Source organism: Gymnoscopelus microlampas (assembly GCF_963454915.1).
Source record: "Gymnoscopelus microlampas genome assembly, chromosome: 7".
NCBI lineage: Eukaryota > Metazoa > Chordata > Actinopteri > Myctophiformes > Myctophidae > Gymnoscopelus > Gymnoscopelus microlampas.
The window spans coordinates 12096631-12123434 of NC_139944.1; the positions used below are offsets into that span (position 1 = coordinate 12096631).

Consider the following 26804-nt stretch of genomic DNA (forward strand, 5'->3'; position numbering starts at 1 on the left):
GAGGAAGGAACACACCCCACACACAATCCTCTGTAGTCTACAGTGACCCCTTGTAGCCAGTGGTGGAAAGTAACTAAGTACATTTACTCAAGTACTGTACTTAAGTACAATTTACTTTAGAGGAGTATTTCCAATTCTCAGTAGCCTACTTTTGCTTCTACTCCACTACATCTCAGAGGCAAATATTGTACTTTTACTCCACTGCAATTATCTGAAATCTAGGTTTTGAATTAAAGTGCTCACTTGGCCGGCCTATTCGCTTCTTTTGGGCTTGTTTTCATAGACATGGTTGCTTGTTTCTCTCGCACAATCTGGCAACCCCCCCCCCGCCCCCCCACCACAGTTATGCGGTGGTGGCTGGCTGATGACGAAGTCACGGTTGTTACGTTACGTACAGTACGTTAACTTATGGTAGCAACGCAACGCCAAAGCTCAGGACAGGAACACATAAATATCACATACTTTGGACATAGTGTGTCGTCAAACGCTTACATATTTGTGCCGTCCAGTGATAGACCAGGAGGACCCACACAGTATATCGACCTGAAAGGCGGAACGGTGGATGGAATATGGACTTGGACTGTGTAAGTAGCTAACTAAAGGTAGCTCGTTAGCAGCACGTACACCAAAGATCATCATCAGTAGACCTTTAAAGTAAATAAATCCTGTTAGATGACTGATTTCAGATTTAGGACTTTAGGATTTGAAAGGCGAAATGTGAAGTGGAGGCACTGTGTAGGAGCTGAGATGAGCTAGCTGCATCTGAGACCGATGGCAAACTTTACACGGAAATGTAACTTTACTATGATGCTACATACACACACACACTATAAACACCTACTGTTGGCTAACGGTAATGTTAGCACCCAGTCCTTGCTTGTAGAGTGAATACCCGGGCATTAACACTTAATTCAGCATCAGCAGCCAGCTTCAACATTCAGATTGAATGATATGCTCTGATAACTTTATAAACCACTTGCGGTTGGCTAACAGTTAACCGTCGCAAGCTATGCTAACTACGTTGGCCACGTTAGCCAGCTAGCCTAGATCAAGACTATCATGAAGTATTTTATCGAGTCTTTAGTATCTAAGATTATGCAAATGTCAACATCGAGACGTTGGCTGCCAGCCAAAGTCTGTGGTAGTAGACCTGGTGATATTTTTCATCTCAGACTCCCTTGAGCTCTGCTTAAAAAAAGGCTGTAAAGACACTGCTATTGCAAGTTGTTATTATGAAAAGCCATTGTCCGAGACTAACCTCAGTCTTGTTATAACTTAAGGAGTTTTGAGGTCATGCACTTTAAATGCCATCAATGTATGTATATCTGAACAATGATGATGTATCATAATGCTAGGATCTGAACTAATGTCAGCTAGTACAGTGGTTCTCAAACTTGTTCATGTCAAGGACCCCCAAATTGATTTTTATTTGACTGCGAACCCCCATCTGAAACTGTTTGGTGCCAGGGACCCCCAGAAGAGATTAAAAAAAATATATATATATATATTCAAATTATTCAAACAAACAATTATACAAACTAACATATAAATGGATAAAGTGGTTAAAATGATTGTGATGCTATGTTAAGTACTTTAGCTGGGGAACCCCCCCCAAGGACCCCTGGCGGTCCCCGGACTCCACTTTGAGAACCAGTGCGCTAGTACATGCATGCATACACAAACACACCTGTTATTTATCAGTCTGTTGCTAACATACAATTACATTTCCCTAATGATAAGTTAGAAGTTTTCTCTCCAGCAATGACACCAGGATCATATTATACTGTACAGAGGCATAATCAACTTTATTGTGACATGGACATGTTTACAGGTGTTACGAAGTGGCTGAAATCTATATTTATAAAATATTGGTGCTTAAAAAGTATGTTTCTATTATTGTTTAAAAAGTATGTTTCTATCGTGCCCAAATAAGTTACGAGTCTTGAATTATTAAAACGTATCAAGAGCTAACGGTACTTTAAATACAACCCAGGATGAGATGTTTGTTTAGCCATGTCATTCGGGCAATATTATTTATAGCAGCAGCGCAAACACTCAGTGAATGTAATGTCCTTGTCCCACTGAAGAATACATTTTATCTTTCAGATTCCAGCTGCTCTCGATGATCTTGAGGGCAAAAAAGACCCAGTTATAGAGGGCAAGTATTTTCTTTGAATTATTACTAAACGCATATCGTTAGTATTTTCTTTGAATTATTACTAAACGCATATCGTTAGCCTCATAGCATAATTGCCTAACTCACTTTTTGGTCAAGTTGACATTTTTGCCTAGCTCTACTCTCCTAACACTGCTGCATCATTGTGCCCTTTTGCCTATGTCCTAAGCCAATCAGAATGCTTGTTACATTCCAAAATGACTTTGGTTGACTTAGGCAGATATGATTTTAAATGTAACAAGCATTCTGATAGGCTTAGAACATTGGCAATAAGGCAGGATGAATCAGCAGTGTAGAGTTAGGCAGATATAAATAAAGGCAGATAAACATGACTTAGGCAAAATGGGGTTTTTACTTTCTACAGAAAGTGTTTTTTTTTGTTTTGTCTCCTGAAAACCTTAAAAATTTGAGTTAGGCAATTATGCTATGAGGCTAACGATATGTACATAGTGTATATATGTACGTATATGTGACTCAGTGACAGTGTACAGTTGAGGGATTGAAATACTTTGTTGCGTGCGGTTTCACACCACGAAAAATAACATATCTACAAGCCCACAACACGTCATGCTGCGAAGCGTTGTGACCTGTAGAGCTGCAATTTTTGGTGTGTGACACCGGTGCGCAACTAAGTATAAATCCAGTTTTAACCTTAACTATTGTCTCTTCATGTCCTTCCAGACCCAGAGCACAATGTTTACACCAGGTTTATGAAGTCTCATCGATGTTATGACCTGGTACCTACCAGCTCCAAACTGGTGGTGTTTGATACATCACTACAGGTAAGACAATCACCTCAAATGTTGAAACCTCTTACTCACTGATATGACAGGTATTACTTACTCTATTTGTCTTTGAAACAGGTAAAGAAGGCATTTTTTGCACTAGTTTCCAATGGTGTGAGAGCAGCGCCTCTGTGGGACAGTAAAAAGCAGTGTTTTGTTGGTAAGGGAGTCACATGCGTTTGGATCAGTTCTGCAATTCATTAAAGAAGTAAAAAATGGATGTATTGAGATTCCGCTTAAATATCTTTTCTGCAGGTATGCTGACTATCACTGACTTCATCAATATACTGCATCGCTACTACAAGTCTCCTTTGGTAAGAAAAAATCCACATCAGATAAATCCACATCACAAATTTGAGGCACTAGTAAACTTGTAACAATAAACTAGTACAATTAGTACTTTGCAAGAATAATGAATTCTTATTGCTCTCTTAGTGTCTTTTTGTCCTAGTGGTCATGCTCTCCTATTTTCTTTTAATATTTTCAGGTCCAGATATATGAGCTGGAAGAACACAAAATAGAGACATGGAGAGGTAAGGATATTCATCTAAATGTTAATGCATGTTTGATCATCTACTCTGGTTCACTTGAACCACAACAACATCTTCTCTTTATTACAGAAGTATACCTTCAAGACTCATTCAAACCGCTGGTCAGCATATGTCCAAATGCAAGGTAGATCTTTGTTTGTTTTTTACTTTTGTATTTAATTAAACCTCTAGTCTGTCATCGGTAAAGCTGCTTTACTGTCCAAACTAGTGTTTATTTCTCTCTGTTCCAGCTTGTATGATGCAGTATCATCTCTGTTGAAAAACAAGATCCACAGACTGCCAGTGATCGACCCATTGACAGGGAACACACTCTATATTCTCACACACAAGAGGATCCTCAAATTCCTTAAGCTTTTTGTGAGTGTTAAGCTTGGTTATTTTTCTTAAACCCTCCTAGTTTTATTACTTGATATTTCTCTATTTATTATATTTCTCACATCTCAATATTTCATTCTAAACCGAATAGAAAGTAACACAAGTGCAGCACTTGGTCTATTAGCCATAGTTAATAACAGGCCTGTCTTTGTTTATTGTTTTATACTGACATCTATAGCCACATGATTTTAAGCATGCGTAATCTATCTCTGTTATTGTTTTCAGATATCGGAGATGCCAAAACCTGCTTTCTTAGGTCAAACCCTAGAAGAATTGAGTATTGGAACATTCCAAAACATAGCTGTGGTGCGTTCAGATACACCACTCTACACAGCACTGGGCATTTTTGTTGAACAGAGAGTGTCGGCCCTACCTGTTGTGGATGACAATGGTATGTGTTATGAATGAATGACCAGGACAGCTATTGCATTATGTGGCAAATTTATATTGATGCACTTTATCTCTTGCAGGTCGAGTAGTGGACATTTACTCCAAATTTGATGTCATAGTGAGTATTATTTTATAGTGCACAATAATTCTTACCACCTAAGCAGACCTTGTGTCACATACTGAATGTTTCATTTAGGTATACCACTTGGCAAGCATTGACAATACTATAGACTCTGTGCATAACTGTAGTCCCATGTTTTCTGAAGGTGGCATTCCTGTTTCCTGTTCAGGTTTATTTTCCCATAGCTTTGTTTGATTGGCACGGCAGCAGGTTTGAATGGGAAATGCATATGACGCCTTCACAGTTTTCCAGTTTTAATCTGCTTCTGAGCCAATCAAAATAAGCTATAGCCTATTGACTATTGTCATCAGTGCTGCTTTTTGGCTCTTTTAAAACAAACAGACTCATTATCTGCAGCGGTCTTTACCCTGCTATGACACGTATGTGAAAATGGGTCCATTCCTCTGCTCTGGGACACCATTTATAAAAGGTTCTCAATGCTCCTTTTTGATGACTGCTTGACTTAAGCCCTTTGCTCCTCTAGAGAGCACAGGCCATTGACAAATGTCTTCCACTTCACCTGGTCGTTGGAGTTTTTTTTTTTTTTGATTTCCCCAGTTGAGCCCACTCCCGACATTTCTGTCTGGACACCAGCTCTTCTAGGGTGTCCTCTTGTTGTTGTTTGTTGGGGGGTTCCATTTCAGGGCTTGTCGGGTAATTTCTTTTGTGGCAGGTCTGAGAGTATGTCTAATAATCCAACTCTGCAAATGTGTAAATCAATCCTAGGTTGGTCTTTTTTTGCCAGATCCACATTGCTAATTTTCTGTCTCCACCAGAAGTTTAGTATTTTCCTGAGGCAGGTGTTAATGAATCTTTGCGGCATGTTTGGTTTGTTTTTATTTTAAGTTTTTATGTCTCTGATCCATACAACATCACCTGTTTCACGTAGGAGTTAAATATGCATATTTTGCAAGATGTTTTGTTTTTTCTACAATTCTTCCTGAGCATGTTAAATACCACCCTAGCCCTATTGACCCTGCTTTTTATGTCAGCATCATGTGTCTTTGCTGTGCTGGGTGCAAGACCAGTCTGTCTGTCTCCTGTATTTGTATTGGTGTGTGAAAGGAGAACTGTCATCCGGAAAGTAAAGGTCAATAAGCAGCTCTCACATTTTCCAATGAATCCCATTTCTTTTCCCTTTAGTTGTTTCCCTCATGATCCAGTCAGTTGCCAGGAGGAACAGGAATGGTGAAAATAGACATACCTGCTTGATGCCCGTCTTGACATTAAAGCTCTGGGATAGCTGACATGCATGCATGACTTTGCACGACGTTCCGTCATACAGTATGAGTTTTTAATTGAGTTTATGATCGTGTTGGGAATTTCCATAGTGGTCCATTAGGCACCATAGTGTGGCCCTGTCTAAGCTGTGAAATAAGTTCATGTGGGACGTGGTCCATTCCAAGACTGTACTATGATGATGCATAGTGTTGCTATGTGGTTTGTGCTTGCTGGTCCCTGAGCCTCTTGTCTACAGCTTCCCGGAGATGGTTGAGAATTTTACTGGGTACAGAAAGTAGGATGAGCCCAATGTACTTGTTACATTTTCTTTGGCACTTTCACGTGTCCCTCTTCCCATTCTGTGGGTGTATTTCCTCTTCCCAAATTCTCCCAAAGAAGCTGTAGATCATGTTTGTTGATATGTTTACCTAAAGGGCTTCAGGTGGAATATTGTCTGGGCAAGCAGCCGTACTGGTTTTCTGTTGTTTGATTGCAGCATTTCTTTTTTTTGTTCTGTCTACCACTTGATTTGTAGTGGTATCCTTAGAAATATGTGGCTGTTCTATGCTGACAAAAAAATCCAGGCTAAAGTCATGATTCATTGTATAGAATTGTATTGTCTTGTCTTGCCATATATTTAAGACATGAATGCTGTAGATATCATTTGATTAAAAATCAAGGATAACATCAGGAGAATATAGTTTAGATATAATCAAGATCCTGTGTGTGTGCAGAACCTTGCAGCGGAGAAGACGTATAACAACCTGGACATAACCGTGACCAAGGCCCTGCAACACCGCTCTCAGTATTTTGAAGGGGTGTTGACCTGCAACAGACACGAGACACTGGAGGCCATCATCAACAGACTGGTGGAGGCTGAGGTGAGAGAGGCTGTCGGCAATGCTTGTATAGCGTCGTCGTTGGCAGAAACTTTGTCTAAAATCGTTTACAGCGCGGTCACACATCTGTGTCAGACTTCATTACAGGTAAGACGGGGCTGAGTGGCGCATTGTAGCCGCTGAAGCGCATGAAGTGATGCGTGTGAATCGTCAGGTTCAGCATTGGTAAACCTCGACCGCCAATGAATAGGACAGAAGTGCCACGCGTTGACTACTGAGGCAGACCATCTACTTGTAGTTTTCTGTCCAGATGCGTTGACTACAATGGCATTCATAGATGTGTGACCATTGCTTTACTTCTCAGGGAGATTGGAAATTAAGAACCTGTGTTCCAAATGGATCTAATGTAGTTATGTAGTCTCCACCTCTTAATACCTTTTCTAGATAAAATATTGATAAAACACACAGACAGATTTACTCACTTTCAACCTGGCATCCCTATTTTGGGCATGTTGTTAAAGGTGAACATTGTCAAAAGATGATCAAAAATAGTGATGATAGAAGATCTACAAGCTCACAATGCATCAAGAGGCATTGTGAGCTTGTAGATAGGCTATATTTTCTTGTTTTGTCAACGAAGTACAAGATGCAAGGTTTTTCTGCCCAACAGCGATGAGGCGTAATGCAACAAAATGCATGTGTCTAAAATATTTAATTGTACATGCTCATGCCCTGATTGAAAAGTGCTAAAAGGAGGTCTTGGTGGTCATCTATACCTCTCAGGTGCACAGGCTGGTGGTGGTGGATGAGCAGGAGGTGGTGAAGGGTATTGTTTCCCTCTCAGATATTCTTCAGGCACTGGTGCTCACTAACGTGGTTGAGGGTAAGTGTAAAACTCTAATGCACCTCCCTTCCCCCACTTCAAACACGCACATCACTTTTTAGCCAATTAGACCAAATGACAGAGTAGATATTTGAGTGATAATATAGTACATATTTTGCGTAACCACTGAAATATATATTCACTTATGTTAGTAAACATTAATATAAATATATATTTTATTACCAGGAACTGCTTGAGTGATCAGCAAGTGGAAGATCTCTATCAACAATGGATAGATGTGGATTTTAAAAGAAATGAGGCCAGAGGAAAGGCAAAACATAGAGGGACATAAGGGGCTGTGTCCACAGAAAGTTTTTTTTTTTTTTGATGGCAGATTGCTTTGGACACAAGTGTGTATATAAAAAAAAGAATGCGCAGAGCGTTTACAAAGCGCACATAGTATAGAGGGGAGTGGGGAGATTTGGTTGGCAGTTGACAGTTGACTACTTTACTTAGTACTGCCTCTTCTTCAATTTGATTGGTTGGTTGAAGAAAGTGACATTGACCGGCGTTCTTCTCCAAAAGTTACATAATTTTCTACTTGAAGTGGCCAGGGATCCCTGCCAAAAACGTTGGCTGCTAAGAGCGCTGAAACACGGGGTGCAGCGTTGAGAAGAGAAGCGCTCCTCCTAGCCTGTCTACCATAGAAATGCATGGCAGAAGGCACTGGCAGTTCAAAAATGCTTTCTGTGGACACCCCGACAACAGTGTATTTACATATTCCCAAGTGTGCCCCATTATTTTTCACAAATGAAGAATTCTCCTTTTTTTTTCTGCAAGCATATGAAGTCCAGCAGCTTTCTTCACTTCAGCAATATTGAAACACAGTAATAGGTTATACAGGAGAACCTGTAACTCAAATTCCAAACCAGCCAAAAGAAATGAAAGAGCACACAAGACCTTTGAAATGGACCTATAGTTGCTCAGGGTGGCAGAGCACCCTTTTCTCCTCTTTGGCTGTTCCTGTGTTGGGAGGAGGACCATTTATGTAATTCTTAGGTTATACTGAAAATGATTTACCAGCATTGCCTTTCACAGGCATTTGTTTTCTTACCTACAGAGCTGAGGTCTAAATGTCCAGTACATCTAGTTAATCCAAGGATGGGGTTATGTTAAGCACAGTGGAAATTGTAGACTGTAGGTGGGTTTCCATCCACCTGTTTTGATGCAAATTTGGAATATGCGTAATGAATGGAAATGGCAGGAGAAAAAATGCTACTTGACAGAAGTGGGAAAGATGGCATGAAGATGCAGTAATGGATCAAAACAAATGTGTCAGATAAATTATGACCTGCCGCGGACCTATTGACTAATGCACCACGATGAACTCGTCGTCTGCATGTAATACAGTGATTTATACCTCGTAGAGGTATATATTTTTTAATCATAAACTATGAAAAATGAACGATTTCTATATTAACTGTAAATATTCACATTTGCAACATATATACGCCAGTAACATATGTGATAGACCAATATTGACTGATAAATCAGGCAGTCTCCTGTAAAGCAAACTCTTCATAACTGATTGGTTTTGACTGGTGCTCTATTGATTATGTAATCCTGTTGCGCTCTCTATGGAATGTTCACGTAACTAGTTGACAACACTTTGTTTTGCCGACTTGCCGGAAAATTGCTCAAGATTAGTGCAACATTTGGGTGGAAACCTGCTAATTGGATATACTATTTGAGTTATTCTTGTATTCTGGCATGTACAGTAAGACATTTTGTCTAGTTGTGTTGTGATGGTCTCATACACAGTCTTACTGCAAGTTCTCTGTTAAAGACTGATTTATATTTCATCGTACAACTGTCGCTCGCTGAAATGATTCTGTAAGCTTGTTGTTCTGTTATTTTTACATGGCAACACTGCTGTGCGATGGAGTACAAATTAAGCATAACCTGGGATGCCACTTGAAGCTCCTAAGACAATGACTGATGTGCTCCTGGTGAAGTTTCGAATGTCTTTGATGTACCTGCTGTTATAGATTACCATTATTGTGCTATATTCCATTTTCCCAATGCACAACCACTGAATATTTATGAGTTGTGTGATTTGCTTTTTTGATGTTTTCCATTATGTAAAAATCGACTTGTATCCAATTTAAGTCTTCTTCAGCTCCACCATTGGTTCAGTTTCTTGTGTCTTCAAACATATTAAGGTTCAAGACGGTTGGAATCAGGTGGACCCGGTAGTAAGAGGCATCTGGCATACATGAAATATAGAGTAGGCTTACTTTGATGTGGACAGTGGAAGTTCAGTGGAATTAAAGGATATTAGCTGCTTCATTGCTGCACAATCTTGGTTAGTGGACCAGTGAGCCGTTGCTTAAAATCATGGTCAAATTATCAAAAATGTTATATTAATGTTTTCCCACAGTCCCATTGTTTTTTTTTTGGGGGGGGGGGGGGGGGGGGGGGGTCTGTGTTAAAGATGACTGATAAATTGGATGGTGTATCACTGAAACAAAAGTCATAGGAGGTTATTTTTATATTTTCAGTATTTATCTTTACATTCATTATGAGATTGTTATCAAAATCAGTCCTTTCCTCTTAATTGTCTCTTGTTAAACCAATCTTGGAATGACATTTCCTGTGACTCATCACATTTCCTGTTGACATGGAGTCAGACTCTGCTATGACATAAAATGTGTACAACTGTATTTAAATGCACAGTTTTCTACTAATCTGATGTGAGATTTTAATTTAAGGGGTGAGCAATAAATACTCTTATTATGAGACTTCTTGTTTGATGCTTCCATAAGTATGCGCATGTCAGTAATGTTTTTAGACTGGTCAGGTCATATGTAGTCTCGCATAGCCACACTTTCAGAGGGCTCCGTCTACCCTGCCTACTGAAAGCGGAGTAGGCGGAGCTGTGAAAGGTATGGATATGCCAGACTAGATCACACGTGATATGGAACACTCTGTGAAGGCCACAAGTACCTGAAGAGCAGGAGGTGGTCACTTGTGCAACGTAACATCAATTTCACACATTTTTGGGGGGTTCACCAAGATTAAGGAGATTAAACATTCCTTCACAGACAAGGACAGTACCGGTACATAAAAAACACAAATATATTTATTACTATAGAAGGTACGTACACAAATTGAAACAATTTTTTTTTGTGTCATTTTTATATGGATTCAGTTGCCATACATCTGGCCATAGACCTGGGAATTCTCATCACTTCTGAAAACTAGCAATCTCTGAGTCACAATCCAGAGTTCATATTAATTCTGTAGTGTACTTGAAAAACTTAATTAGAAATAAAAATGCTCAGGATTTGTTCAAATTTGTCATTTACTATTATATGAATCTTAGGTATAAATGTCTGTAACATTCACAAACAATCAAAGAGAAGAGCTCCCAGGCCCCACTCTTAACAGTTTAAACATTAGCATCAAGTGCACTCAATGTCCTATGGACATCCCCTTTATAAATTAAATACAGCGCAGACAAGCATGATATTGTAAGTGAAGTAAATACAGATCAAACACATTTCATGCGAGACAGCATTGAGATGTATCAGTAGTATTGGTTTCACAAATAAGGTTACATTTTGTGCTACAGAAGCTTTTTCTTTTCAGAATTCTTGAGACATCAGATCCTCTTGCAATATCCAATCAATGAGTTCCTGCGAACTAAGATTGTTATTATGCATAATCATCATAAACATTCTCAGTTTTCAGTGATCTGATCTTCAATAAATACTTTAAACTGCAGCCAGGGATAAGAGCAGTTTGGTTCTGGCTCTGAGGTCAGTAGTGCACATAATGGCCTTTCAGCCTTTCATGGGACTCACAACAACACAGTCATAAATAAAATGGGGCAACTTCACATCAGTAGTAGTACCTCTTAGTGCTGGTAAAAACATACATGGAGAGACCAAGCTAAAAATATCGAACAGAAAGTTGGCTATCTTATATGATACGAACAATTTGCATATTAACGGAGGTATTGTGGTGACTAGAATATGAACATTGACAGAAATATTGATTAAAAATAGCAATTAAAAACAGCAAAACTCAAATACTGTTCTGTAGCAAATTGCCAAATAGTGGAGAAATTAAATGTGAGCAATCCTCGTCTCAGTGATCAACATACTGTAGTTTTGCTTTGGAGGTCAGAAAATACATTTGTAAATCATGTCATTAACGACAGCAAAACACAAACTGTCCATATTCTTTCCACCAAGAAAAGTTGCTAGTAGAAAAGATTCAATCATCTAAAACATTATCTAAATATCAAAGTAAATTCAAACCAAAAAATGGAATATATATTTACAGTGAGCTTAAAAAGTTATTTTATGTACAGTTATACTTGGCCAGGGAAGACATGCCCTGAGGGGAAAACATTGTTGATGTGCTGAGACATAAACAATAAATAAATAGAAAATTAAACCTGCCAACTGTTATTCAGATTCCTGGAGTTAGCATATGTTTAAAATGGCTATAATCACAATAAACATAATCAGGTCTTCATAGTGTTTGCTCATTATCCACTTGATAGTTTAGCTGTAGTGTAATGCCCAATTTATGCTCCGTAACGTCGTCATGCGATGGAGTGTAAATTGGGCTCAAAGGGGTATTCCACTTCTGGGGTCATTAACGTCTGCTTCAGACAGTTTTTAAGTTGATTGATTCAATATTTAGATATACAAACCCATTGTAACTTCAAACTCCATTTTCACTATGTTAGATTCACTGAAAACACATGTCCCTGGTTCTGGTGAGTGGTGACTGATATTGTGCTTCTAATGAGTGAGGGGCCATTTTCTTTCAATTGTTTAATTCAATTATTTTTTTTCATTTTAAAAACAAAATTATATAAAAATAAAAAAATAAACATTATTGAAAAAACAGCCCCCTCATGCATTAGAAGGACAATATCAGTCACCAGAACCAAGGACAGGTGTTTTCAATTAATCCATCATGGTTCAAATTGAGTTTTAAGTTACTATAGGTTCATATAATTCAGAAAGAATGAATATGTCATTTGATATCAAATGAATATCACATTTCTAAATATTGAATAAAGCTAATTAAAAACTGTCTGGGGTGCACACAAAATCCAGAGTAGACATTAAAATGACTTCAGAAGTGTTTTAAAGTGAAAGACCCCTTTAAATAGTAATGGGTGCTGCAGAAGACTGAGGTTCTGGCAATCTACCTTGTGCGAGCTGATGTTCACAGTCACAGTGGCAGGCATGCTGTGAACCTCTCCAGGGATAAATCAAGTATGTGTGAGCTGTCACATTGAACATTGAGCATGCCACGGAGCAGCCTTTGCTGTTCTATAACCTATTGCTATTCCTATTGCTCTATCATCATAGTAAAACATTTTTTTTAATGGGTCCTAAGTTGCTAAAGCTTACATTTTGGTTCGGTTTAAACAGACCAAGAAATAAGGTTGCAGATCATTAAGCACACTGAAGACCTGAGGTTCAACAACAGCTTATGGAAAGAGCTCTGAGCACCTGGCTGAAAGGCTTACTGTCTGGCAGGGTGCCTCAATACTCCAGTCCAGTGACTTTGACGGGCCTCACTTTGAATGTCCATAAGCCTAAATACACTTCACTGATACACCTAGGTCAGCATTTACACTGGCTGACCTTACTGAATTTTACATGCTTACATGTTAATCAGTATACAATGAAGCATGCTGATGTTTAGAGGAACCAGATACAAGATGTATTAACTTTTTTTCTTCTCTTTTTTCACTTTGAGGGATTTCTCAGCAGTTTCACTGTTGTTACTGTGCATTAGTCACAACAGTGACAACCCTAAGAAAAGGTTATAATATTCACACAAACACCCATATATTATCCCATCTACTCACTGAGAAAAAGAAACAAGTTAAGAATTCTTCCAACGACTTACACCATACACAGACTACTGCTATTGGTTACATGTTTATACCTAGCATAATCCGAAAGAACTTTGAGGAAAGGTACCTACAGCAGATTTCTGCCAAATAGAGAAAGGTGGTCATTGGGAGTCTGCAGCCTTGTAAAGGGTTATTTATACTTAGATGTGTGCCGAAGTCTTTCACCAATGTAGAGCTTGTAGATCAGCTATTTTCAGTGCAAGACTCCGGAACATAACTGCATATAACTCAGGCTTCAGCAGGACGTGCAGAGCAGAAGGGGGGCCGACTCTGGGATGGTGCTGTTGGAGTGTTTGAGGACAAGACTGGAAAGGTGTTCTCAGTAGTGTTGCTGGGTAAAGCGAGGTAGGGTTTGTCGAGACTTGTCGGAGGCTTCAAAACTGGCAGGAGTGTTTGTGGTTGAGATAGTTTACGGATTTCTTTCACTGTCGGTTGTACTCTTGCATCTTTTTCGTTTTTGTGCGTTCTTCGAAGAGACCCTGTCCTCTTCTCTCATTGTCCCACAGTCTGAGACAGGGTCCTGCATCAGGGCTATACTCACTCCACTCAGACTTTAATGTCCTCTTGCACACTGAGCTGAGACAGGGTCTTCTTGATACGTAGGGCAGTCAAGCGGGCTGCTCCGTTGGCATACCAACACTCCCTCATAATCTTGCCCATAACCCGCAGGGCCTGCGGAGGGGTTAAGAGAAACAGTTTAACAGTAAAGAAAACGGTGAAAGTGCTGAGAAGTGGCCAATTCAAATATGGTGCAAGCCATTTAGAACATTTGTAACAATTTAATCAATTCCTTCAATTACCTCGTAACTCTGCCACCAATTTGGGATGTTGGGTCGAAGTTTTTGGTCACACACCACCTTCCTCATCTCCTCTATGGAAGGGTCAGAAGGGACCAGGTCATAATAGGGCAGCTGGTACTCTTCATGGACACCTGATAGTTTAGGGCAAAGTGGAGGTCAGATCAGCGCTGCGCTCAAAGTCGCTGCTACCAACAAAAACAAAGCAGAGTGAAACAGAATAGTCTGACCTCCGCTGTTGCAGCGCCGTGCGATCTCCCAGTAGACCAGTCCCAAAGCGTAGATATCAGCACATTTGAATGAGTCAAAGTGTCTCATGTTGATGCTCTCATCCAGGACCTCAGGGGCCATGTACCTGAGTAAGAGATATGATCCCAGTTTGTGTGGGATTCAAAAACATAGTTTTGGACCTATAAATGTGGACAACTGTGCATGCACATACAGTACACACGCATGCACAGATACACATACGCACGCACACACACACACACACACTCTTACACTCACATTCATAATCCCATTCTCTCCATTTATATGTTAGGGCTAAGTGACTGGAAAACAACAGCTCCTTCCCAGAACTGAAGGCATGGATGGACTCATTGTCCTTCAAATACACATACATGCACACACACTCACACACACTGTTCTCTCTGTTTATGATGCCAAGTGTAATATGCGCTATTGGGCAAGTGCAATATTATATTGTTCCCCGTAGTCCCCCCTTATTTTAATATTTTGATATTCAAGACTTTTTTTCTCTTTTTTTTCTTGATATTTATTGTATGTATTATGGATGTTTTTATTTGACAACAGACTATCATGACTTGAAAATGACGGACTAACAGTTTACGGATTAATATTGCACTATCTGTATTTCTTTGTTGATGCTGCCATTCGTTTTAAGGATGGATGCACTAAACAAAATGTTGTATGTCACTGTACGTTCCATACAGTGACAATAAACATCTTATCTTATGCGTGTACCTCTTGGTGCCCACTCTTTGATTGGGGGCGATGTCAATGGTGTCTGTCATAGACTCATGGCGGACAGCCAAGCCCAGGTCAGCGATGGCACAGGTGCAGTTCTTTTTCACCAGGATGTTCTTAGACTTGAGATCTCGGTGGGCGATGCCCGGCTTTCCTGCACAGACACACACAACCGCCTCACAATCATTTGCCAATTCTAAATGCCATGATTCAGCTGATTAATTATTGACTATGTGAACTCTGAGCTGTTATTTGTGAAGAACAAGACACTATAATCAGTAATACAATTCCATGCGTAAGCGGTGTAGATGGATAGATCAAATAGAAGACAAAGGTTGTTGGAAGCCAAGAAAGAGTTTGCATTAACCACTTGAGCCCTAGTATACTCTGGGCATGTTATACTCATAATAGGCAAACATTGGGTGAAATTAGCAGCTACAAACTCACAAAACTGCGATGTGTTGTGAGCTTGTGGATTGGCTATTTTCGGCAAATACATTTGTATTGGTGTAAAGGGAAAAAGGAGGAGCCCGGTCAACAAATAGTTTTTGAGTGGTTAATGCTTAATTACACGGGCATGCAATAAAGCATCCATGCGAGCACACACACACACACACACACACACACACACACACACACACACACACACACACACACACACACACACACACACAACCTTGAGTTCCAAGAATTTCCATGTGCAGATGAGCGAGGCCACTGGCTGCAGACAGAGCCAGTTTGATCATCCCTTCGATGGTGACAGCGTAGCGGTTCAGGTAGTCAAAAAGAGAGCCATGCTCATGGTAGTCTGACACCAGCCACAACTGGGTCCATGTCCCATTGTCTTAGTAACGGACAGAAATTGAGAGACAAGAGATAAAAGGATGCAAAGTGGGAAAATAGCTATTGACATGCAAACTAGCATCTGTAATTATCCATTCAGGCATTCAGCAGTCATTTATAAAGGAGTAAACAGGTGTTCATTAGCTTATTGTAAAGAGGTGTAGTGTCTTACTTAAAGACACTTTGACAGGATACGTAGCGGTTGATGGTCACACAGATATTACAGGGACTCAACCTGGAACCTTTCCAGTATTGGACACTAGCCACTAGCTCCTTACTGCTGCCCACACTGTTGTGATGTTACATCCTGTGTATGTGTATACATACATACAGTACCTTTGTTGTCCGCAGCTATGAAGCCCAGTATATTGTCATGGCGGAGCATGATGGTCTGGTAGATTTCAGCCTCACGGAACCAAGAGCGCTCCTCTCTGGATGAGAAGATCTTCACTGCCACGTCACCTCCCCTCCAGCGTCCCCGCCACACTTCTCCGAAACGCCCCTTCCCGATGATCTCCTGCAGGACGATGGTCCGGGCCACAGTCCGCTGAACAAACAGCGGCAGACCTGCTCAGAGAAGACAGAAGCCACAAATAACGTTGATGTGAAGAAGACAAATCAACTGTAAAACCAACAGCTAGTGTGATGGTTCCAGTGGTGTAAAGTAACTAAGTACATTTACTTAAGTACAATTTTGAGGTATTTGTACTTTACTTGAGTACTTCCGATTTACAATACTATTAGTTCTACTCCACTACATCTCGGATCCAAATATTGTACTTCTACTCCACTGCAATTATTTGAAAACTTTAGTTACTAGTTACTTTGCAGATGTAAATGATTATATTACAAAACACACATTAACCACTTTAGCCCTATTTTATACATAGGCCATTTGAAAATAGCCGACCTACAAGCTCACAACACGTCGCAACGCGCTATTTTCAAACATTTTAGTACTTTTACTTACTGGTACTTTTTTACTTTTACTCAAGTAACATTTTGAACACAGGCCTTTTACTTGTAACAGAGTATTTTTATATTGTACTACTTTTACTTAAGTAAAATATCTGAGTACTTTTCCCACCACTGTGTAAAACTAACAGCTAGTGTGATGGCTCTGACGTGTACTGACCAGATCCTGAACCAGAAGTGGACAGATCATAAATGAGGTCCTGCAGGGTCCTGTCCTTGGCTGGATAGAGGTGGTCACAGGAGGGGTCCTCCACCTCCAGCCTCTGCCTATGGCTGTAGGCCCTCTGGTGGTACTGGAACAGGAACACGGCCAGCATCAACAGCAAACAGAGCAGGAACACCGGCCCTGCAATGACAGCGACCAGTTCCACGGGACCCCACGTCCCTCCTGGACCTCCCACCAGGCCTGACCGAGATGTCACTGTAAGGAGCAGAGAGACACAGAGAAACATCCGTTATATGGGGCCATTTATAGCAGAATATAGCTGGATATATTGTGCGTTGTGCTTTATCCAATACCACTTGTCAACCAGTAGTGGTCCTACCTGACCACAGAATATGCGTTTCTCAATAGAAAAAGCAGGGAGATCAACAACAAACCACTGTAGTTGTGTTTGTTATATTGTATTAACACAATCCATACAGATTGGTTAATATAACATTGTATTCAATACAAAAAAAAGTTAGGGATTGCAGTTATAACCCTGAGGATTCTATTGTGTAGGAGGAGTGAGTCTAGGCCTGTCACAATTATTACATTATATCGTTTAATCGCAATTATTTGAGATAATCGCAATTATTCTTGCATAATCGTCATAATCACCATGTTGAAATATTAAAAAATAGCAGATCTACAAGCTTACAAAGTGACACGTTGTAAGCTTTTAGATCAGCTATTTCTGCTATTTTTTCATGCATCAAATTATGAAATATTAAATATTAAATAATTTCTTTGCATGTTTAAGTTATTTGTCATATCTGCCCTGTGCATTTTTTTTATTACAAAGCCTAAAAGGCAAACAGAAATTAAATATGTTCCAATGTCAACAACAATGCCATAGCACACACAATCATTTGAGTGACAATTAATCGTCAACTTAAATTTGTACTCGTGACAGCCCTAAGTGAGTGACTAAAGACATGTGGATTGCTGGGCTAATATCCAGGGTTCTCCTCACCAGAGGGTACTTTGAGGTCGATGCTGTTGCAGTAATCAGTGTAACAGCAGTGAGTGTTGAGCAGACCCTCGGCACTGAGGCAGTAGAACGGTTGGCCAGGGGGGATGAGGTTGTCGAACGTGATGCAGGCGCGGACATGCTGCTCCACACCATCAATGAAGGAAGTGGAGGCCATGCAAGCCCCATCGGTCTCACACTGGGAACCAACCTTCTGACACCGGAGAGTGGTGCTGGTACAGTTACACCACAGAGCTGTGGAGAAGGAGGGCATGAGAGAGGCAATGGAATGAGAAAATTAACCCATTAACCCACCGGGAACACTTCTGTTTAACCACTTGAACCATTATTTTATACTTTGGCTTTTCAAAAATAGCATATATACAAGCTGGTAGATCTGCTATTTTTGAAAAATCGCGAGGATTTGTGCAAATCTTTGAATATATACTTTTTTTAAAAGCGAACATTTTTAACTCAAATCTTTGCTTCTGGGGGTCCCTGGAACAACATATTTTGAGATGTGGGTCTGCGGCCAAATACATATAATTTTGGGAGGTCCTTGACATGAAATAGTTCGAGAACCACTGATATATAGCGACATACGTTTTTTCAGACGGTCGTCCATGATTTTATGTTTCACAATTATGAAATCGTGAAATTACAGAGGCAATTACAGACAGTAATTGAAACATCTATTTGGTCAGCTGTTGTTGCACCTTGCCCTCGCCTCCTCAGCCTCCTACACAAGGACTAATAACCAGAGCATTGTACAAGCTATCTCCCATCCATCAGACTCACAGAGGCAAAGGTATCTGCATGGTACCGATAAGCACAATGAGCAACAAAGACATCAAGAAAATGACATAAACAAGCATACTTTTCCACCCCAAAAAAAAGAAGATTCCACCAAAAATGATCATCATGAAGAACTGTAATTAATAATCATAAAATAATGATTAATATATGAAGTAAAAATAATTGCAATAATCATTTTAGCGATAATTGTATAAAGCCAAGTCAGGACTAAACACAGACGCATTTCTTTTTTATCATTCTTGGACGTTTGGCTGCTTCATAAACGTAGCAATAACAATTAACAAACAAGTTATAGATATAGAATCAGCAAACTCATAAAGACTTGCCAGATGAACCGTGAACACTAAAGTCCTATAATGCTTTGTGACATGAATGAAGGGGTGGAGCTCAACCAGGCAGTAGGACAACTACACAGTAAAATCCTCTGGGTTAATTTTAATGTAATTATTTTAGTGAACAAAATAGACCTGTGGTTCATTTGGTTCAATTTGTACACTCTTCAGAGTTACAGTAAAAATGTCACTCTGTTGTAATAAATGTAATCTGTATGTTTTAGGGATTAGCTGGAGCCAAGTCTGGTAAAGAGATAAAGGCAAACAGAGGGAAGGAGTTAGGTGTCTAAGATGTGGGGTAGTCAGGGTGTATCCAATATACACACAACTAAAGCGTGTATCCACACCTTAGCTAATGGTGTGGGAGTAATGGAGTGGAGGGGTCTTAAGAGGAGGTTGGCTTAAGTTTAAGTGAGGGCTTGAGGAACGGTTTGTCATTAACCACTTAAGCACTTCAAACTTTGTCGTATATGTGCCACATCACGGCGTGCAGATGGGCTATTTTTGAAAATTAAAAGAATAATATTTTTGAAAATCATGGGTCTCAAAATAGGGATTTTCCAGGTTTGATGTGGTTAACATAGGGATAGACAAAAATGTGGCATCATTTATTTGATCAGTGCACAGAAACTTATGTGCTTCCCAGAAACGTACTTCTGTTGTACTTGTATTTCACTGAGAAAGGGAAAATCTCAGGTTTCAGTTTCCATATAAAAAACATCCTGTGGGTGGGCAGAGTAAAAAATAAACAAAATGAATATTGATGTGGGCTATGACTAATATTCTTATAGAGCTAGCTCGGAACATATCAAACAACATAAAGACCTTATATTCAGGACATAACTGGTGAGGCAAAGATTTGTGCAGTTTAATAATATCTTCAAGAACCTCTCAACAACACATATCTCTGCTGTCGGGCAGAATGTGTTGAATGTGTCCTTATATTATCATCACTTTACCCAAATACAGCGCAAGTGGAGTTATGAGGTTTTTGACCATTAATGTGGAGATAGGTATTTTTTCAGTCTGACTTCGTCATTCTAATCAATGGGGGACAAACCACCTACTAACTCCACAAGTTGGAGTTAGGTGGTTTGACTGAGAGTTTGAGGATCCAATGGAGTTAGGAGGTTTATAGTCAGAAGCGCTTTTTAATACTTTCCATTGGTTAAATATTTGTAAAACCCAGACACAGACGTAAAGGGTGTTCAATAGCATTCATTTATTTAAAAAAGTTGAAAAATGGAGATAGCTGGTTTCTGCCCCACAGCAACGATATGCTACACCAAACCCTGTAACAAACGTAATTGTAAATTGTATTGTATAGTACTTGTAAGTAATGCTACTCAAAACAAGTTCAGATGAGGTGAATAGGAAATCCAAATGAATGTCGCACGATGAAGTATAAAATCAGGCATCAGATGACTCGAAACAACCAGCCAACACGCCTCTCAGCCCCACTTGCCCCTAATACAGTGAATATAAGCATGCAGTTTGTGTGTTTGAGACAGGAAGGGGGGGGTTGCTACATTGGGGGTTCTGTTATTATGACAAGGCAAGAAAGCTATTTTTCTGAGCTATGCAAATCTTCTTAGAAAGGTCAACGGTTTTTGGAAAAATACTAAACAAAACTCCCAGAATACTCTACTGTAGTCAGTCAACACAAAGTTCAAATCAATGAATGTCTAAACTCTAAAATATGAACACTGGGCTGTACAATCCATATCTTAATTTGATAACTACCCTTCCATGTATATCACAAAGTCTGATCTATTACTTTTATTTGTGCAACATTTTATGGCTTCCATCTAAATGGGTCACTAGTAGGTGAACTTATATGGGTCACTGTTCTCTTTCTGATATGCCCCAAATGTAGAAGTTTGAGAACAAAAACAAATGTAAACAGCAATACTAGTTTTCTTGCCTTGGGCAAGATAATAGTTCAACGGTTCATCAGCGGTTCTTTGCGGTGGTTGGGATGCTATTGCTATATAGCACCGCTGCCAAGGAACCTATGGTTCTTCAGCTCAGCTTAGTGATTCTATATAAAAGGTGCTATACAGGTATTCTGTATTTAGTACCTTTAAGATAGGTCCCTATGTTTACGATCCAAAGAACCATTTTTTTGTGCTATTAAGCACCATTTGTTTTTATACTAACTAGTGTATAGTGAGGTACACTGCCCTAGAAAGCCAAAGTGGAGTAACTAAATTGTTTGACACATTGGCTTATTTAGCCTTCATGATTGGGGGGGGATACACAAATACCTCATCAACAGATATGAAATTGAATAGGGATGTGTAATACCTCAAGTCAATCTGAATATTTTAAATGGTTTGACCAATTATTTAGTGTTAGTTATAACATTGTTTTTAATCATTACTTAAGAGTTTCTATTCTATTTTAGTTGAGGCCAGGCCATGAATTGTGGTGCATTGCAATGGAATTTCGTTCTGCTATGCAACTCTGATGTAAGTTATTGAATGACAACAAAGAGGAACTTGAACTTTAAAGGCTTTTTTAATTAGTTTTGTTAGGGCAGTACAGTAGGCCTACTGTACTTCTAGACTTCTAGTCAGTGGACACTTTGTGTATTTCAAGTTAATTTCTTTAAAAAGGAAGGCATTCTAAAAAAATGACAAGGTTTACTTGACTTGCGGCACAATACATATTATCGAACAGTTGCTTTATTTAAGGATGCACATTTTGCATAATTTAGCAAACAACACACCACAAAGACCTAGCATATTCTCCACAACTCATTATTAAAACAGAGATTTTTCAGTTACAAATCACAACACTATTCTTTCAGATTAGATATAGCCTAAGCCACAAATCTCCATTATCCACAGTTTGGAGTTTGGCCCTTTATAATCTCTACACTGATAATTAATGCACTATGGATCTGAGACAATTCTAGTTACCAGGGTGCAATGTCAGTATTGTTAACCAAAGCCAACATCATCAATATTGAAACAAATATATATATATATATATATATATATATATATATATATATATATATATATATATATATATATATATATATATATATAAATATAAATATAAATATATATATATATATATATATATATATATATATATATATATATATACATACATACATACATACAAACATACACAAACATACTGTACATACACACAGACACACACACACACACACACACACACACACACACACACACACACACACACACACACACACACACACACACACACACACACACACACACACACACACACACACACACACACAGGGGGTCCAGGACCCCCAGGGGGTCCTCAGAGTTACAACAGGGGGTCCGCCAAATCTTTGTGATAGGATTTTTTGTTTTACATTAACCACTTGAACCCTAGCATCTCTATTCTGAGGATCATTAGCCGAAAATAGCAGATCTACAAGTGCACTACGCCTCGAGCTTCGAGGCGTTGTGCGCTTGTAGATCGGCTATTTTCGGCAAAGAGGTTTGGTGTAGGAGAAAATCCAGTACTAAGTATTGGAGGTTTAAGTGGTTAGATGTCTGAAATGAACAAAAAAACTCAATCTACACAACACTAATGATAGACAATGAAGCCATCTATCAAATCTATGAAAAAGTTGAACGCAACACAATTGTATGCAATGTAGTGGTGGTCCCTGCTTCATCTCTCTCTCTCAGCTAAGGGGTCCTTGGGCTGAAAAACGTTTAAGACCCCTGGACTAGGCTTCTACTTATTATCGCCATGTTATACAATAAGGCCAAATGAGGACATGCAGAGGGGTGGGTGGGGGCGGGGGGGGGCGGGGGGGGGGGGGCAGAGACATAGAGGGAGAGGGGAGAGAAGGGAGGGGAGGCGGGGGAACAGACAGACAGACAGATGATGCTCGACTTGCTCTTTATAATAATAAATGCAGAAGCTTTTAGTTAAATGCCAGAAGAGCGCCACATCATTCACAGCCAATAACGCTGTTTCCTAACATTAAAATGATACCCTACCTAAAAAAGCAAACAATGCATTTTTCCTCCAACCAAGCAGTTTCAGCAGGAGTGGTGTTGTTACTGTACAGTGTACAGTGACTCTCGTTTTAAATCCTATGTCTGACACATTTAGGCGGAATTATTCATAATTCTTTCCGACGAGCATTTCAATGCATTCATGTATGACACAATCTGTCGCACATAGAGAGACAAAGAGGGAGATGCTGGCCGTTTAAATGCAGGCTATACTTTCTCCATGAGGCTTTAATCATGTGTTGTTATTAATGATCAGCTACTAATACATTTAGGATAATAACGCCAATTTCATGTTATTACATGTTTTTTTTGCACATTTGTTCACCACCAACCATTACCTGAAAGTGTGTTCCTTTTGTTGCATTGTGACTGTATTCATATAGTATGTATTACTATATGAGTTTTAAGAAAAAGTTAAAATTGTATTTGTTCACACAAGAAGTGAAAAAAGAGCTATACATCCCACTGTAATATTTATTTTGCCATTTAAGGTTGAGATCAGAGATGTATCAATTATGTTGAAGATTAAATTGTAAAATAGAGCTATCCGAATGTATTGGACAGGTTATGAGTTAGTGTCTTTAGTGTATGTTGTGATGAGTTTGTTATATGAATGTTATGTATTGATGTAAAATGTGTCGTTGATGATGCTGTTTGAGAGTTGACAGTACAGTAAGCTAATGGGGATATAGTAAATACATCAAAAAACAAATCAAATATTTAGTCAGTGGTTTATACAGTGAACGTGTTGACCTGTGAGATATAGTTGACGTCTGTCTATAAAAATGTTTACATAAGCTCAGCTGACAGTTTATTCTGGATAGACAAACAACGTTACCCCGGCTGTAACTAACTTCATAAATAACGATCGGACAGTGACATTGTCTCACATGACAAAACAATCGTGATCAAACAACAACCCTGCATGGAGTGTGAATGAACGATGACCTGATTATTTCAAAGGGTCAAAGCGACTTGTTTGTCTTCCAGATGGCTAGCCCTGCTAATGGTAGCCAGGGTTGCCAGATCTTGCGAGAGAAATAAGCAACCAGGTCTAGGAAAACAAGTCCAAAAGAAGCGACCACATGAGCCTCATTAGTTTAAACCATCGGCTATTTGACAAGAGATCTACAAGCTCACGATGCGACACGTTGTGAGCTTGTAGATCGGCTATTTTAAAAAATATTAGGAAAAAATAAAAATATTTTAAATATTTTTTAAACATTTTAACAACACACTTTAGGTGTCCCTGACTCCCTGGCACAAAACATTGTCAGATGGAGATATGCGAACAAATACATATTCATTTGGGTGTCCTTAACATGAAAATGTATGAGAACCACTGGTTTGAATAACATTAGGAAACAAGGCCAAAATAAGCAACTGTCTACACTTTAGAAACGAGCCCAAAAAAACGCAATCCCGCAAACGACCAATATTTACAAACAACTTTACATAAAAACAAGCTCAAAGTCGCTTATAATAAGCGGACATGGCAACACTGGTGGTAGCTCTGGATCCGTGCGCCATGTTGACAGCACAGCTCGGCTCTGCACAGACACACTTTACACAAAACAACACATACTCACCATTACAAGTTGCCTGCAAGGTGGCGTGAAGAGCGATCGTCAGCAGAAGTCTTAAATTAGCCATGATCAATGTATTCCCAGCGCATTGCATTGCATTAAATGCATTGAACTATTGTCTATATAATAGAGGCAAGGCGCGCTGACAGCGGGCAGCCAGCAGCCACTCCGTCCGCACACTACTGACACGCTCCACCAGCAGGCAGTGTACTGTGTGTGTCACACACACACACACACACACACACACACACACACCGACTGACTGCAGTTCGTATAAAGTAGTCATGTGGTTGCACAGTAGCCTAATAATTAAATGATCAAACGTTAGATGATTCGATCATTATCCAGTATCCTTCCAATACCGTCTGTTTTATTACTTTATTACTTTTTAGTACTTGTAGGCTACATACGTTTGATCACGATGGTTTCCCTCATGACAAATCAATTGCTTTCAAATTATTCCAATCTGAGAGGTAAACAAGGATATCACTTTAGAGAAATGGCATAGTCAGTAATGCAGATGGAAAGCCTTGATAAGTTGATATGATGTGCAGAGCCAATTGTTTTTTTTTATTATTAATAATGTTTCACTTTCAAATGAATACAAACACAGACATAGGCCACACAAAGGACAATAATGCTGAAAAAGCATCATTCATATCACACAACACAACTTTCTTCCTGAATATCATAACCTCACTTGTTTTGCTCCTCCATTCCGGGATTAAACCTAATTTAGGCATTATTTATTGTTAAATTACAACATTTGTCTTGATCAGCTGGTGTAGCCTACTTTTGCTGAATTTAATTGACTTTGACAGAGATGCATGGCTGCACTCTGCTGGAAGATCTTATCATATCCTCCAATTGATATTTTATGGAGACATGGACATTGAATTGAAAAGTTTATTTCGAATAAGGCAATTGAAAACAGTACAACAAATTATAGCAAATAATTCAGAATAACAGTAAAATAAAAAAATACATATTCGAAAAGGAGTGAGAAGAGCATAACTTATTGCTCCCACCCCTTCTCCATCAATAATAAATATCACAACAAGCTTCCGTGCTGGTCCATTTCTACCTATAATAAATACTTATCCGTGATATGTGATATTTATACATATATTACATACCTACACATACACTTACTATATATATATATATATATATATATATATATATATATATATATATGTTACAGGGAAATTGGCATTCCAGGGAAATTGAAAAACGAGCGCTCCTTTTTCAATTTCCCTGGAATGCCAATTTCCCTGTGACATACATACATACATACATACATACATACATACATACATACATACATACATACATACATGCATACATGCATACATGCATACATGCATACATACATACATACATACATACATACATACATACACACACCATACATACATGCATACGCACACCATACATACATTTATACCAATACAAGTACATACAATACAACTACACATACAATACAATTTCTACAATAATTGGACATGTGGATTCTCTGGGTGAAAGCTAAATAAGACATCCAGCAGAAAAGTTCTCCTATAATCTTCAGATGCATTGTGGTCAGATCTATTTCCTCTCACCACCTCTGGCTTCATATACCATGCCATCTTGTGTCATTCATATAAGCAGGTCTATGAGATGGGGATTATAGTCTTAAAGTATCCATGGTTCTCCAGTATTGGCCTCAACTGCCTGCAGTCTTTGCAGTTTGCACACACAACTGATTGAATAGATACAGTAGACTACATAGCCTATCCTTTGTGTGCATGATGATTCCATACAAATATCATATATACGTGTATGATGCACCCATCAAGGTAACAATTTTAGTGTACAGATTCAAGAAGTGAAAAATGTAAGTCACAAACCCATCAAAGAGTTTTGATGTAGGACTGTTGGCTAACTAAATATTTACAAGAATAAAGTACAACAGATCTAGAGTATCAGAGAAAAAACAAGATATTTTATATTTTAAGATTTTAAAACAAAGTTTGCTTGTGAGCAGTTTCTTTACAGTACAGTATA

At 39.0% G+C, this 26804-nt stretch overlaps 2 protein-coding genes across 3 annotated transcripts; one reads left to right on the forward strand and one right to left on the reverse strand.

Annotated features, from left to right (window-relative positions):
• The first annotated feature begins 411 nt into the window (after positions 1-411).
• On the forward strand, positions 412-10074 carry prkag1 (protein kinase, AMP-activated, gamma 1 non-catalytic subunit). The gene is made up of 13 exons (XM_084063599.1): positions 412-584; positions 2107-2158; positions 2858-2958; positions 3040-3121; positions 3217-3275; positions 3449-3494; positions 3582-3636; positions 3743-3869; positions 4113-4278; positions 4358-4395; positions 6354-6500; positions 7242-7341; positions 7528-10074. Exons 1-13 carry the CDS (start codon positions 570-572, stop codon positions 7536-7538), a joined length of 999 nt encoding a protein of 332 aa, XP_083919725.1. The 5' UTR covers positions 412-569; the 3' UTR covers positions 7539-10074.
• Positions 10075-10407: 333 nt separating this feature from the next.
• On the reverse strand, positions 10408-24941 carry LOC311049521 (activin receptor type-1B-like). Of its 2 annotated transcripts, XM_084063129.1 has the most exons (9): positions 24762-24941; positions 18012-18263; positions 16994-17254; positions 16195-16425; positions 15692-15859; positions 15013-15169; positions 14259-14383; positions 14032-14162; positions 10408-13903 (listed from the first exon to the last, which is right to left on the reverse strand). In XM_084063129.1, the coding sequence occupies exons 1-9, from the start codon at positions 24850-24852 to the stop codon at positions 13778-13780; spliced, it is 1542 nt and encodes a 513-aa protein (XP_083919255.1). In that variant the 5' UTR covers positions 24853-24941; the 3' UTR covers positions 10408-13777. The 2 variants fall into 2 exon arrangements, with proteins under 2 accessions (XP_083919255.1, XP_083919256.1); XM_084063130.1 differs by lacking the exon at positions 15692-15859.
• Positions 24942-26804: the final 1863 nt, after the last annotated feature.

Coding starts and splice junctions, on each gene's coding strand:
- prkag1 (XM_084063599.1), top strand. Junction 4,279..4,357: donor ACCTGTTGTGGATGACAATG/GTATGTGTTATG, acceptor TATCTCTTGCAG/GTCGAGTAGTGGACATTTAC. Junction 4,396..6,353: donor ACTCCAAATTTGATGTCATA/GTGAGTATTATT, acceptor GTGTGTGTGCAG/AACCTTGCAGCGGAGAAGAC.
- LOC311049521 (XM_084063129.1), bottom strand. CDS start 24,852: ATGCAATGCGCTGGGAATACATTGATCATGGCTAATTTAAGACTTCTG. Junction 17,255..18,011: donor CGACCTCAAAGTACCCTCTG/GTGAGGAGAACC, acceptor TGCTCCTTACAG/TGACATCTCGGTCAGGCCTG. Junction 15,860..16,194: donor CATAGCTGCGGACAACAAAG/GTACTGTATGTA, acceptor TCCGTTACTAAG/ACAATGGGACATGGACCCAG.